The 13659-nt window shown below is 51.8% G+C and overlaps 1 protein-coding gene across 2 annotated transcripts in view; it reads left to right on the forward strand.

Annotated features, from left to right (window-relative positions):
* Positions 1-6343: 6343 nt before the first annotated feature.
* The window catches only part of MDGA1 (MAM domain containing glycosylphosphatidylinositol anchor 1), a gene marked incomplete at both ends in the record, with an annotated part of 124697 nt that continues 117381 nt past the window's right edge, over positions 6344-13659 (forward strand). For both annotated transcript variants that reach the window (XM_079532606.1, XM_079532607.1), the window contains one exon: positions 6344-6470. In XM_079532606.1, the coding sequence (XP_079388732.1) occupies positions 6344-6470 (127 nt within the window). The remainder of the gene's footprint in view (positions 6471-13659) is intronic.

A 13659-nucleotide genomic window follows, 5' to 3' on the forward strand; every position in this document is an offset into this window, starting at 1 on the left:
CAGAAGTGGTCAACAGCATTTGAAGTTGAAAAGGGAAGAGTAACGTGAAGGTAGGTAGATCGTGACCTGTGTATAGCACCCAACAAGAAAACTGCCTCTGTGCAAGTTACCCATACAGGTTTCATTCTCATACCCACTTAGAGGAGCTGAGCCTTGCAGGTTCCTTTAGCACTCTGTCTGGATTTGAGTCACACGAGGACAGTGGCTTTATGATTTAGTCAGAGGGGCCACCTGCCCTAGGTTTTGCTTGCTCCACATGGCTCTTGACATTCTGACTTCAGACCTCCAGGTTTTTCTGAAACTTTTTATGTGCAAACCACAGATGCTCACCTTCCTGCAGTGATATTGCCTCTGTCTGGGGACAAAAAGGGACTGAGGAATATCTTGTTCCTCAGTAATTCTGTATGTAATGTAATTCTAAGCTAATGCATTGCAAACAGCACAGGTCCCCTTGCAAAGATTCTCCCAAAAGAGTATGGTCAAAGTGAGACGGTACCAACTGGGGTGCTTTCTCACCAAGGAGTGGTCTTAGAGCATGTGAGATCGCAGCCTTATCTGAGCACTCCCATGCAAGAGACTTCAGGATGTCCTTCTCATCATATCAGGGTATGGAAGATACAGCATGCTATCTGCAGCCAAGGCCTTAATGGCATGGCCTCCACCAAGGCCTTAATGGCATGGCCCCATCCAAAGTTGTCCTCTGTAGATTTTACATTGGTCCCTGTCAAATCCACCCCATGCTGTGAGTGGGGTTTAGAACATCCCATGGGAATTTGAGTAGCACAGCCTTGTGGAGTACTGCTCAAATACAGGGCTTTGGCTGGAAGTGCCTTCAGGAGCAGCTCCTTTACCCTGCTGCTATCACGGGGCACAGATCACACACTTCACATCATCTGCCCAGCACTGAAAAGACCAGCAATTGATGCACCCTTTGCTGGCGGCAGCAGTGAGTGCCAGCAGGGGAGAATCATGACCCAAACCTTTGTATCCGCCTTTGTTGAAAAGCATCCCTTTCCAGTGCACTCTGAGGGATGCGTGCTTGGAGATGGGGGCTCGAGCAATGAAAGGAAGTGTAAGAAAGGAAGAACAATCTCCTTTGACCAGCACCAGCTTGACATTTTTTCAGCTCACTTTTTATACATGAAAGGGAGGGTGGGAAAGAAGAAGAAAGCATGAATGCAGGAGGAGAAGAAGGCAGAGAGAGGGAAAAAAAGATCAAAGAAAGGGTGAAAGAGGAAAAAGATGCTCCTGGTGATGTTGAGACACTCATCTGTACCCCTGCCCCATTCTATCCTAAAGCACAAAAGCAAAAAAACAGCAGGATCTCTGTCAAACTAGATGTATAGTCCAAAAGGCATAAAGATTGGTAGGAAATGTTGAGTTAAAAGCCTGTGGTTCCAATGCACAAGAAGTGGGATGTTGTGAGTGTGTGTGTGTCAGCACTTGAGCTGAGGGAAGAAAAGTGGCCCCACATGGAGATCACAGAGGAAGAAATTAGGGTGGGTTTTGGATAATCCTGCACCAGGAAATGGAAGTTTCTTAAAGTACAGTTGGGTAAAGGCAGGGAAAGCAAAATCCATTACAATATCAACCAGCCTCCAGAAATCCCATTGTGGCACAGGGAAGGCTGCATTGCAAAGCATGGAGAGGGAGGGCAGTGAGACTCAGGCAGGATGAGCGCCTCAGGTGAGGGATAGAGGTGGAGTTCCTCTTCATCACTCCTTCCATCCCCAACACCATGATGAGGAGAGCTAATCAAACAGCAGAGAATACACAGGAGGCTCAGATATACTACTAATGCTGTAAAATGCATCTGGGAAGAAAGCAAACACAGCATAGGTGTATTCCCCAGAGCAGCATACACTGGAGAGCTGAGAACAGTAAAGCAGAGCCCTTGGGATTTATAGCCCTACCTTGGCATGTTTTATATGGGGAGCGGGTGATACCCAGGAGGATCCAGGGCAGAAGCAGCACCAGCCTAGTGTTAAGAATGGCAGAAAGCACCGCTCCAGGCTAGGAAATTTTTTTCCCCAAAGAGATGCTGATACCAGCACTTCAGGACGACAAAGTCACATTTTTTTATTGTCTTTTTTTTTTCTACAGTTTTCCCACGAAGGCCAATTAAAGAGAGAGAAGACAGACGGTGACCAGTTTGCCTCCTGCTGTCATAGCTCAGCCCATGCCTTCCCATCTCCCAGTGGTCCTTGCTTTGTAGTGTGCTTGGTGCTCTTCCCCTAACACAGCACCCTACACAGCATCCTACCAGCTCTCTCCTGCTGGCCCTGCTGTGCATCCTACACCTCCCTTGCATGGTGTCAGTGCCCCAGCTCTGCAGCTCCCTCATGCAAACCTGATCCGCAGCTACAGTTCCCTGGGTTTCCTATTTCCCTGCTAGCATCTCTGCTGCAGTGCTGCAGAGTCCCCTGGCTTTCCCCTTCCCAACTCTCACCTCTTCTGAAGCATTTGCCCATTGCCTTTACAGTGCCGCTTTCCACTTCCCTTCTGACAGTCTATTTCTGCTCCCTTTTAGTAAGCTGTAGAAAGGGAAGCTCTGCAGCAAAGCACCCAGCTGGGCTGAGCTCATGTCCATATGCGTGCTTAGGGAGGGAGAGAGGAGGAAGAGATCTCACTTGGAGGCATTCATGGATGCGGGACTGACAAGAAAATGAGCAGACAGAAGTGACCGAAATATCAGACCACGAGCTCAAGAGATCAGCGGGAACCACAGATGGTTGCATCATCCCAGAGAAGAAATAAATGACTGACTGCACCAGATTAGAGCATGAAAACACTGACAACAAAGAGAATTAATGTCCTCGTAACTGGACTTTGGCCTCACGCACTGCTTCAGCCATCTCCTGCCTGGGGATATTGTGCTGTGCGTGATTTGCTCTCCTTGAAAACCACATCTGTCCCAGAGGCTGCCTACCTCAATCTAGCAGTGAGATATAGGTGATGTAGCTCGTAGAGATATTTCAGAGAGACAGGACCCATTTGACAAGCAGTGGCTTGAGAAGGGACTGGAGACAATGACTCCCAGCTGGAGAGATGGGACAAATGTATTCTATAGGAATGGCCTGTGGAGGGAAAAGCCATCCCTTATCTGTACTTCTTGACAGGCAGAATCACTACAGGGCACAGTTTCTTTATGACAAGTAGATTGCTTTCAAGTGTGATGGGAGTGCCGGCTTACTGGTGTCCATTGGAAACACCATAATTCTGAGCGTTATGATTTATTGGGACTCAACAACCTTATTTAGCAAATGCAACCATGTGCTGGGATTTTGGCAGTTTTTCTCAGAATATCCACTGACAGGTGACAGTTCTTTCTCATTATTTATTATCCACTTACTTTTTTTGAGGGCAGTGAGGTGCTGGCACAGCTGCCCATAGAAGCTGTGGGTGCCCCATCCCTGGAGGCACTCAAGGCCAGGCTGGATGTGGCCCTGGGCAGCTGAGCTGGTGATGACAGCCCTGCCCACAGCAGGGGTTGGGGCTGGGTGGGCTTTGAGGTCTCTTCCAACCCAAACAGTTCAATGATTGTATTTACCATTCAATTTAATGGCCTGCTCACATTTATATACTTATTTCTTAACTGTTCCCTAACTGAATATGTTCAAAGGTAACTGTGGCACACATGCTTTTATTTGCTTAGAGGAAACTGGGTTGTTTCACATACTTGGGCACTTTACTTTGAAATTCAATTTCCACAAGCCTTTGTGCCAGTAAAACATGAGCATGTGCATTGAAAGTTAACACAAGAAATGGGTGCGAAGAACACATTTGGGATTCTTTTTTATAAAACTCATTATGTAGATCTGAAATTCATAGTCATGCAAACTCTGAGGCACCACTTCATAACCAAATGAGAATCCCAGAAAGAAAAAAAAAAAAAAAAAAAAAAAAAGTACTAGAAAGGCTACAAAGCGCCCCATAAATATCACAAAATTAAGAGTAGAAAAAACAGGATTTGCATCTCACTGATTTTTCTTTTTATTGCCACGGCTCTGCAAACATCTCCTGGCTTTGTTTCCTGTGCTGCTTTCAGCCTGCTTTGTGCAGATGCAGGCAGCCCTGCTTTGTCCCATCGCTGCCGGCTCCTGTCCCTGTCCGTGCAGAGGGGCTGCTCCCGTTGCTGCCTCTCCTCCTACCCACACGCCCTTCATCCACACTGCCACCACCCACCGGGGGAAGGATGGGAAGAAATCGTCCTCAATGAAGGGCTGACTGAAATCACAGTAATAAAAGGAAAAATAATTGTTCACATCAGACAACTCATAAGCGTCCTGCTCCGTGTCATCATCTTTGGAAAGGACACCTTGGAGCGTCTCATATGTTCCCTTAGATTGGTTATAGGGAAGACGAGAGCCGAGATGGGTCCGGGGGGAGCCCCGTGCCGCTGCTTGCAGTGCCGCTGCCCCATCCCCAGCGCTGTTTCCCTCCCGCTGAGCACCACTTACAATAGGAATAACCACTTAATTAGCGGCGATATCTATTAACCGCTTGTTTGTTAGAGCGTGAATTACCAACCAGCCCGCTTTTCGAGCCGCACCTCTACATTCTTCTTCTTTAATTACATTTTTATCCAGGCGGCGTCACGGTCGCACGGTGAGTGGATATCTCCGGGGCTGTCCCTCCCAGCGGCGATGCGGAGCCAGCAGCGCCCCGAGCCCAGCCCACGCGTGACCGCGGCGTGTGCGTGGTGGGGGGGAAGACCAGAGCAGTGTTCCGGAACCGACCTGCTGCGGTCGGGCAGCCCCCGCCCCGCCGGGCTCGCCCCCACCCCGAGCACAGGGGAGCTCCGCAACCCGCCTGGAGGGGGGCAAAAACTTCGCAGCACCCTGCTCTGCCTCCCCGCCTCCCCCAGCCCCGGGATAAGCCGACCTTGCCGGGGGGATCCTGAGGATGGGGAGGGGTGAACCGCGGGCTGGCTGCTGATTCCTGAGCCCGGAGCGAGCCCCTTTTCCCATAGCCCTGCGGCGCTGCCCGTAATTGGGCCGGGCCGGGGGGAGGCCCGGAGAATTGGGGAGGAGGCAGGGCTCCGCCGAGCGCGGCCGCTTTAATTGGCTCCTTTTTTTTTTTTTTTTTTTTTTTTTTCCTTCTCCATAACCGTAAGGAAATGAAATGGTGAAGAGAGGAGGGGGAAAACCTGGAAAGCCGAAGGGAAGGAAAAGACGGCACGTTCGGCAGAGCCAGCGGGCGGGGAGGGGTGAGCCGAGCCGAGCCCGGGGCGCGCTGCCCCCGGACGCACCGTCGGGGGTTGGCGGAGCGCAGCGGAGCGCCCGGAGCTGCTACGGGCAACTTTGTGCAGGCGCTCACCGGCGGCTGGCGGGAGCAAATCAACTTCTTCCGACTCCGTGACCATCCTCGGCGGCGGTTCCCTTTCAGCTGCAGCCCCCGCGGCAGCCGTCGAGGGGAGCGGCTCAGAGCCTTCTGCAGCTGCAAATCGTCTGCGCGGTGCGCGGAGGAGAAGCACCCGGCAGAATCCAGCTCGCAACATCGGTGAAAGTTTGGAAGGGAGAAGGAGGCGGCGGGGAAAGCCGGGCTGAGCCGCGGGGTGTGCGGTGGGGCTGCTCCTCGCCCGCTGTTCCCTTCAGGCTGGCTGGGGCGACGCTGTACAGCTGGGAGAGCTCTTAGGAGACGCTTTAAAAAAAATAAAAAAAGAAAGAGGAAAAAAAAAAAGGAAAAAATAATCAAAACAACCAACCCTTCCTGGATTTGATTAATTACAGCAATCCCCTCCCCAGAAGATTTGGAGAAGACAATACCTATCCCTCCCTCCCTCTTTCAGCAGCTGGCTCCTAGCCCCCCCTCTTTGCTCCCCCTCCTTTTTTCCCTCCACCTCCTCTTCCCCCCGTTCGCTCCTGGGGCTGCGGCCAGAGCCTCGTCGGGAGGAGGGCGGGCGAGGCTCTCCCAAGTTGGCCCCAGTTGGCAGCACTCGGGGCAGCCCGGGACTCCGGCGGCTCGAGCTGAACAAAGGAATCCCCTTTCTGGGAACGGCGCTGGGCCGGCCCGGCTCCTGCTTCTGCTCTGCCCCTCCGGATCGGCCTCTCCCGTGCTCTGGGCATCGTTTTCCTGGACATCCCCGAGCAACCTGGCAAGGGAAAGAGAGAAGCAGCGCTCCGCTTTCCAGCCCTCCCCGCTGCCTTCCCTCGTTCTCTTCTCTCTCTCCTTTTTATTTTATTTTTCATCCCCTTTTTTGCCGTTGTTTTTAAATTCCTTCCCGGCGGCCTCGTTGGGGGGGGAGTGGGGGGTCCTTTCCTCCGCCCGAGGGGCGCCGGTGCCCGGCGGAGCGGGCGCATGGGGCGGCGTTCCGGGAGGCTCTCGCCCGCTCCCCCGCCGGATGCTGCCAGGGCTGCTTTGGCTGCTGTTCTTCGCCGGCGATGAAGGCGCTGCCTTGAAGATGGAGATGATCTGTGTTTTATTCCTCTCTCTCGTGCCGGCGTACAGCAGGGGACAAGGGGTTTACGGTAAGAGACGCGGCGGCGGCTGCTCGGGAGGGAGGGGGGAGGCGAGGGCGCGGACGGCTGCGATGGGATCAAAGTTAAAAAGCACCTGCAGCGGAAAGTAAATGATGCCGGCGGAGCTCGCCGCAGCTCGAGCGGAGAGATTGATGCAGCAATAGGGCTCCCGGAGCCTGGAGCTACTTTGTAATTCCTCGCCGTAACCTCTGGCCGCCAAGGATTGACGAGCCCACCGGGATGCTCGCCCCCAAGCGCTGCCACCGAGAGGAGCGGGGCGAGCGCTACCGCAGGGATCGGGTCCGCCCGGCCCGACCTCTCCAGCCGCCGTGGGGCCGCCCCGAGCGGGAGACACTGCGCCCCCGAAGTGCGCTTCTTCGGTGCGGAGGGGAGGACCGGGCCCGAGCCCCGCCATCCCCACGGCGCGCTCCCGGGAGGCGAGGGGTGATGCTGCCTGTGCACCCTATGGAACTTCGATGCTGCCCGTTTTCATCCCGAGGCGGGGGTGGTGATAGCAGAGCTGACGGCGAGCTTTTCCATTTCTTATTTTTATTATTATCATTGTTTGGACAGCGGTGGTGCTTATTTTCTCCCCTCGTTGGTGGTCTGTGTGGCAAAACCCGAGATCCTGCAGCCCCTCAGCCTCCCGGGGCAGCGCACCCGAATCCCCGCCGAGTGCCAGCCCTGGGGGACAGCCGGGCTGCGCACCCCGGCCCTCTCCCCGCCCCTTCCCCTCTCCCGGCCCTCTCTCAGTTCTCGCTGTACAAGCTCTGCATTTCCAATACACTGGGAAAAAAAAAAAAAATGAAGAAAAGCAACCCACAAGCCTTGCCTCTCACAACAAGCCGGCTTTATCTTGGCTTACAACTCAGTTGTGCGCTGCTGTAAAGTCCTTCTGGGAGGCACGGCACTGCCTCTAACAAGCCCGGCTCTCTACGCGCTGAAGAGAGACCCCAGTGAGAGCAGCCAGCCCCCTCCTCCCCCTTTTAGCAGTTCCTTGTGTGAGCCCTGGCAGAGCTTGGTTCAGTCTCACTGACTATGGGTATGTCTTTGTAGGTCACTTTTTAATGATGTATTTCTTCAATGGACACAATTCCTTCTTTCTCCTTGAGGGCCGGGATGTTAATTTGAGCGTAGGTCTGGTTTGTAAAATAACCATCTTAAATAAAGGGTGGATTGCTTCCATTTTTTTTCTCTTTTTTTTCTTTTTTTTTTTTTTCCCTCTCTTTCATCCTCCCAGTTTGTAAGTCCGGAGGAAAATTGCAGGGAAATGAAGAGTGGAATGGGATTGTGGTACAGAAGCCTGATCTGGGTGGGCTGTTTGATCCTTTAAGCAGGCAGAGTGCTCCCAGCTGAACTTTCTTGATTTTGTTTCAATGTGTTTGCTGCTGGGTGTCAGAGCGGCCTCTCAGTGAGAGGGACCGAGCGTACACCTGCTCCTGCTTAACCGTGCCTGAGGAGGCTGTGTGTTCATAAACACAGTAAACCTGCATTTGTTGGAGTTGTTGCCGAGTTACATCTCTAGAACAACTTACTCATGGCTTTGTCTTCTTCTCTCAGAAAGAGAATGGAGAAGCTGCTTGCAAATAAAACTCAGATAGTCTGGTGCCGAGATGAGCATCATCATTTTGAGTCAAAATGGGTACTTCTGTCTGTTCTTGTCCGTAGCTGCACAAAGGAGGAATCCGCCCCCTTTCCTGCTCTCCCCTCCCCATGTTTCCATCTATCTCTGAGGCTGGGAGCAGCCCCAAACACTGCCAGGACAGCTAAAGTGGGATTAGGGAGTGGTGCTGCTGCCCCTCTGCTCTTTGTGCACTATGCGTGCCTCTCACCAGAGCTCCGGGCTGGCTGCCATTGTCTGTGCTGTGTTGTGAGCAAAGCTCTGACCGTGGCAATTTTGGGAACTCAGGTGTCGTGTCTCAGGTCCATTTTTCTCCTTTTGAGTGTTTTACACCGATGGGGACGTGGAGAGGCGTGTGTATTGGTCTATAAATATATTTTGCTTCAGTAAATCTGCTAAGATTAAATCAGATTAAAGCAGATAAAGTATCCATGTGATGTACTCTTTAAATAATACACCCACGTGGATGCACACAAAAGACTTCTGTCTGAGAGAGCGGAGTTGTTGGAGAGCTTTATTGAGGGGAACGGCATAAATAAAGCGTGTGTAAAGGGGCTGCTGGGAAAGGAGCGATGGCACTGGAGGTGCGATTTAATTAGGAGTCAAGGTGCTGTCAGCTGCTACCCGAAGAGGCTGCTGTACAAATTGGCATTTGTTGTAATGACTGACGAGTGTCTGAAGCCCTCTTCTCATTAGCTGATTCCACCTCTCCTGCCTTGTTGGTTGGAGCAGGACGGGGCTGGCCTGGTGCGCAGAGGGCAGCTCACAGGCTGCTGAGGGGCAGCTTCTGTCAGGCTTTTGCTGTGCCCTGTTCCCAAACAGTGCTGTCCTGTTAGTGCTGCTGTCGGCATGAGGTGCGAGCTGTGATGTATGTATGGGAAATGCCACCGTTTGCAGAAAGGGAGGAAGAGACAGCAGGGAAGGGCTGCTGCCCTCACATGCTTGAAGTTAACTGTGCTTCAACACTGAGCGTTAGTGGAAGGGGAGGAAAGGAGGGCTTCCAAGAGGATGAGCGTGCCTCTTGTCTCCTCTTGCAGCTGCGAACTTGTCTCAGAACTTGCATAGCTCCGATGCAGTGTGTGCGGGGCTGCGGCTTTACTTCCTGCATGTGTAGCATACAGCTAACATCGCTGGGTGTCCAGCAGCCAGCACAGCCTGGCTGAGCAACACCAGGGCAAAAGAGAGCGGGGTGCTCTGCCCCTGCCTGCTGTAACTCACCTGCTGAAGGGTGCATGAAGAATCCTTCAGAATGGCTCCCACCAGGCCTTCCTGGAGCTCTGAGCGCAGCATCGCCTGAGCTGGATGTTTCAGCCCACACGTGTGTCTTTGCTGCTTGTTCTGGGGGAACAGACATTAATGTCACCTGGAGCCTGCTGTCCCAGACCATCCCTGTCCCCTGCTGCTGGTCACTGCTTTGCCAGCAGGAGTGGGGCTGCAGGCAAGGAGCTCTCAGCTTCCTTGGTGTTAGCCTCATGCCTCCCATGCACTCTGAGATGGGGCAGCAGGTCGCTGGGTAAGGCAGCAGTGGGGCTGTCTGGCTGCTGCCTCTCGGCTGGCCCGTCTTGGAAAAGGGATGTGTGAGCGGGAGGATAGGGATGGCTGTCCCCCAGGCTGTAATATAGCTGTGTCATATACATGTGCACAGTATACTGTGCATGTATATATATGCATCCTTTTCTTTGAGCTCAGCCATTTCTCCTTGTTGTCCATACCTTAAATCTTTGTTGACTCAGCTGTACCCTTTGGTTCCAGGTATTTTGTAACTGGAGGGCTACACCCAAGGATTGGGCTGGTCCAGAGCTTGCATGCTTCTCCAGAAGCCCTGTGGGGTCGGGGCATTAAGTCTGTCCACCTCATGCTCCCCCTCACTGCGGCACTCTCCAGATGCAGTGTATCAGCCTCGCCCTTCTGTGCCACCAGAGCCTGTGTTTGGAGGTCAGGTCAGCAGCTTCACACACCTGATAAACCCTCAATTGACTTTAATATGCAGCACTGAAGAAACGACATTATCCTTTTGACAGGTTGTTTGCAACTTGCTGGTAGGAGTCAAAATATTTCAGTATAAGTGTCACCAGAAACCACCATCCTATGCTAATTTTGGTGGGAACATGAAGACAGATGTTGGATAATTTGACATGAGCAGCGCAGCTTTTGAAATTATCACCATGTCAGGTTTGCACTGGATTTATCTTTTTTTTTTATTATTATTTATTATTACACGTATAAATTTCAGATGATTTTAAGAGATGGGGTGGAAGATGCAGTAAGATCTCTATAAGCAGCTGAGGGTAGCCTTGGAGGTTTACCAGTCAGACAGCAATTCAGCAGTGGCAGTGAGGGATGCTGTGCTGCTGGAAGTGCTGTTCTTATTTTAAATAAGAAGACAAAGAGACTGGAGACTAGAGATGGTGTGAGGCTTCCCTCCAGCCAGAAGCCTGAGTGTTTTCCCAGATTTGGGCTGAAGTTACTGTTATTCTGCTCTTGATTGGTGAGGTCTCAGTTTTCCAGTCACTCCCTCAACCCATACTGTGTTCTTTAGCTTCGTTAACCATAATTTATGCCAAAGAAATTTGCCTGCACAACTACAACTCATGGAAATGTTGAGGAGTGGGGTTAGTGCCCCTTTCCCAGGCTGGACCAGGCTCTGAGCAACCTGATCTACCTTAGGTGCCCTTGTTCATTGCAGGGGAGTAGGACTGGATGGCCTTTAGGGGTTCCTTCCAATTCAAACAATTCCATGATCCCACCCAAACTCCAGTCTCCACCTGCTGGCTTTAATTTGGGCTGGGAAAATGTGTCATTATCCCCCAGGCCTGCAGAAGACAGGAGGGGGCCCTGTTGTGCAGGGCCCTGGGATGCACCAGGGGAGAAGGGAGCGTGTGTATTTTGTGTCTCTACACTCATGTTTAAGCGGTGAGATTTCTCTGCTCCTGGGATCCAGAGTGCTTGCTTTGAAAGGAAAAGAGCTTTCATCTGCCTTTCGTGGAGGGGAAGGGGCTGGAGGAACAACAGAGGTTTATTTTTATAGCCAAACGCCTGCTTAGTGTTCAAAAGAAGAAATTAAATGTGAGATGCCCCATGGAGATGGTGATTAAAAGAAAAAAAAAAATTAAAAAATTTAAAAACCGACATGGTGTTAAAGATCTAGAAAAGAAATAGAGAATAGGGGCCAAGAAAGAGAAACCCGGACATCTCTGATCTTGGCTCAACAAAAGTCAAGGCACAGAAGGGCTCGGCCGGGCCAAGACCTGTTTGGAGGCAGGGTGCCGAGACCGACATCGCGGCTTTACTCGGAGCATCGGCTCCACCTCTGCCCGACTGTCGGGAGAAGTCGCTCTGCCTTCGGGCTCCAGCCCAGCTGCGGCACATCTGGGCCCGGGGCCGCGCCGCTCCGCCGCTGCCCGGCAGGGGGGGCTGTTGCAGCGCCCCGGGGCCGGGGGAGCCGCGGGGCGGGGGGGCGGGCGGGGCGGGGGTCCCGTCCCCAGCGGAATAGGGGAGATGCCCGCACGGACACGTGGGGAGAGGATGGGCAGAGAGCTGCTGGCACCCGGGCTTCCGGAAGCGCAGTGCGAGCTTCTGCCCGGCCCCAAGCGGCTTCGCTGGCTGCCTGCCGGCTTGGTTGGTCTGGTTTTGTTTTGGGTCTGAAGCTGTCACACAGTATCCAAGCAGTGATGATCCTATTTTCCTCCTATTATTTTTTTCTTTCCGGGAGTTGTCCATTTCCCATAAAAGATCATGTAATGAAGCCAGGGTAGGCATCATAAATCCTGATTTGATTTTCAACCATGCTCTCATTATTTTTTTTTTTTCCTCCCTTCATACACCTATTTGACTATGAGTTGATCATAGAACCATAGAATCATAGAATGGCCTGGGTTGAAAAGGACCACAATGATCATGTGGTTTCAACCCCCCTGCCATTGGCAGGGTCGCCAACCACTAGACCAGGCTGCCCAGAGCCACATCCAGCCTGGCCTTGAATGACTCCAGGGATGGGGCATCCATGTTGGATGTTGTTTTTTTTCCCTGTTTTTTTTTGTTTTGTTTTGTTTTGTTTGTTTGTTAAAAAAAAAAAAAAGAGAGAGAGGAGGGAAAGTAGGGTTAAAGGAATCTGAACAGATATGAGGGCAGAAGGGTCCTTCCTCATGGATGGCCTTCCCCCGGAGGAGGAAAAATGATGGCGTGTAGGCATCTAGATGGCATCTAGCTGGCCAGCACCGCCTTTCCTGGGCCCCAGTGAGCTCATTGGTGCTACCATGCACCTCTGGCTGCTGCCCTGTATCTCCCAGCTCTGTGAGGGAGCAGAGCTGAGGTGTCAGTGATGGTGGTGCTACAGCTCTCGGGAAACTGTGGCTCAGGGGCTGTGGCTCAGTGCAGCATGCTCTTCTCAGCGTTGTGGTTGCTTACTGGGAGATCTTGATGCTCCACTGCATTGACTGCACTGTTTCCCAGATCAGCTTCTGATCGTTAATACCAGAATCTTTAATCCCTAAGTACTCTGGTCTGTGGCCAGCGAAGGGAGAAGTAAACAGAGAACTGTTGAAATACCACTGAATATAAATGATTATTTCTTTAAATTTTCTACTTGTTTTTCCAAACTAGAAAATCTGGCCATGCCAGCATATGCTTCTATCACTGTAAATTCAAAATCTACAGTAAGCTTTGTAGTCTAGTCGTGTTTAAACTCCTCTGTAGAGGATGTTCCCTCTGTCTGTTCCATGAAGCACGCTGTGTTCTTAGCATTGTACTCATCATGAAGAGCAATGCAGAGGCAGTTCAACGTTTCAGCAGTTGCAAATAAGGGAGGATAGAAGTGACGGAGTGGCCTGACGGTAGGGGGTCACCACTGCTGTCATGGGAGCAGGTCACTGCTCTGCTGGGCTGCAGGGACACTGACAGCAGGGTTCTGGGTGGCTCTCTGTAGCTTATCTCTTTCCTGTCACTCTTCTTGCCCATGCTGTGGGTTACTCATGGGGTGTTGGCTGCTGTCCCTCTGCTTGGCCTTGCCCAAGGGAGAAAGAAGAAGTAGACTCTTTAGTAGGATCTGTTGTGCTAGGACAAGGGGAAATGATTTCAAACTAAAAGAGGAAAAATATAGATTGGATATAAGGAAGAATTTTTTTAAAATAAGGGAAATGAGGCACTGGCACAGGTTGCCTGTAGGGGTGATGGAAGCCTCATCCTGGAGACACCTAAGGTCAGGATGGATGGGGCTCTGAGCACCTGATGGAGCTGTAGGTGTCCCTGTTCACTGCGAGGGAGTTGGACCACATGGCCCTTCCAACTTGAAAAATTCTATGATCTTACAGATGTAACAGAAATCTGTCTGGCTGTGATGTGTTGGCTTGTGTCTTCTCTCCGCTGTGAGCCATGGTGTAGGATAAATGGCATGCGGGCACTTGTGCTGGGTTTTGTGTAAATGGAAACGGTGGCATGGTGAGGATAGCAATTTGCAGAGGTGCAGTAAGGACTGTAATTTCCAAACAAATATTAGCACACGTTGCATAAAGAAGAGCTGGCACAACACTGAAAGCTAAAGTCAAGCTGTGAGGAAGGCTTTAGGATGTCCGCAGGTGG

The sequence above is a fragment of the Tetrao urogallus genome (genome assembly GCF_951394365.1).
Source record: "Tetrao urogallus genome assembly, chromosome: 2".
Taxonomy (NCBI): Eukaryota; Metazoa; Chordata; class Aves; order Galliformes; family Phasianidae; genus Tetrao; species Tetrao urogallus.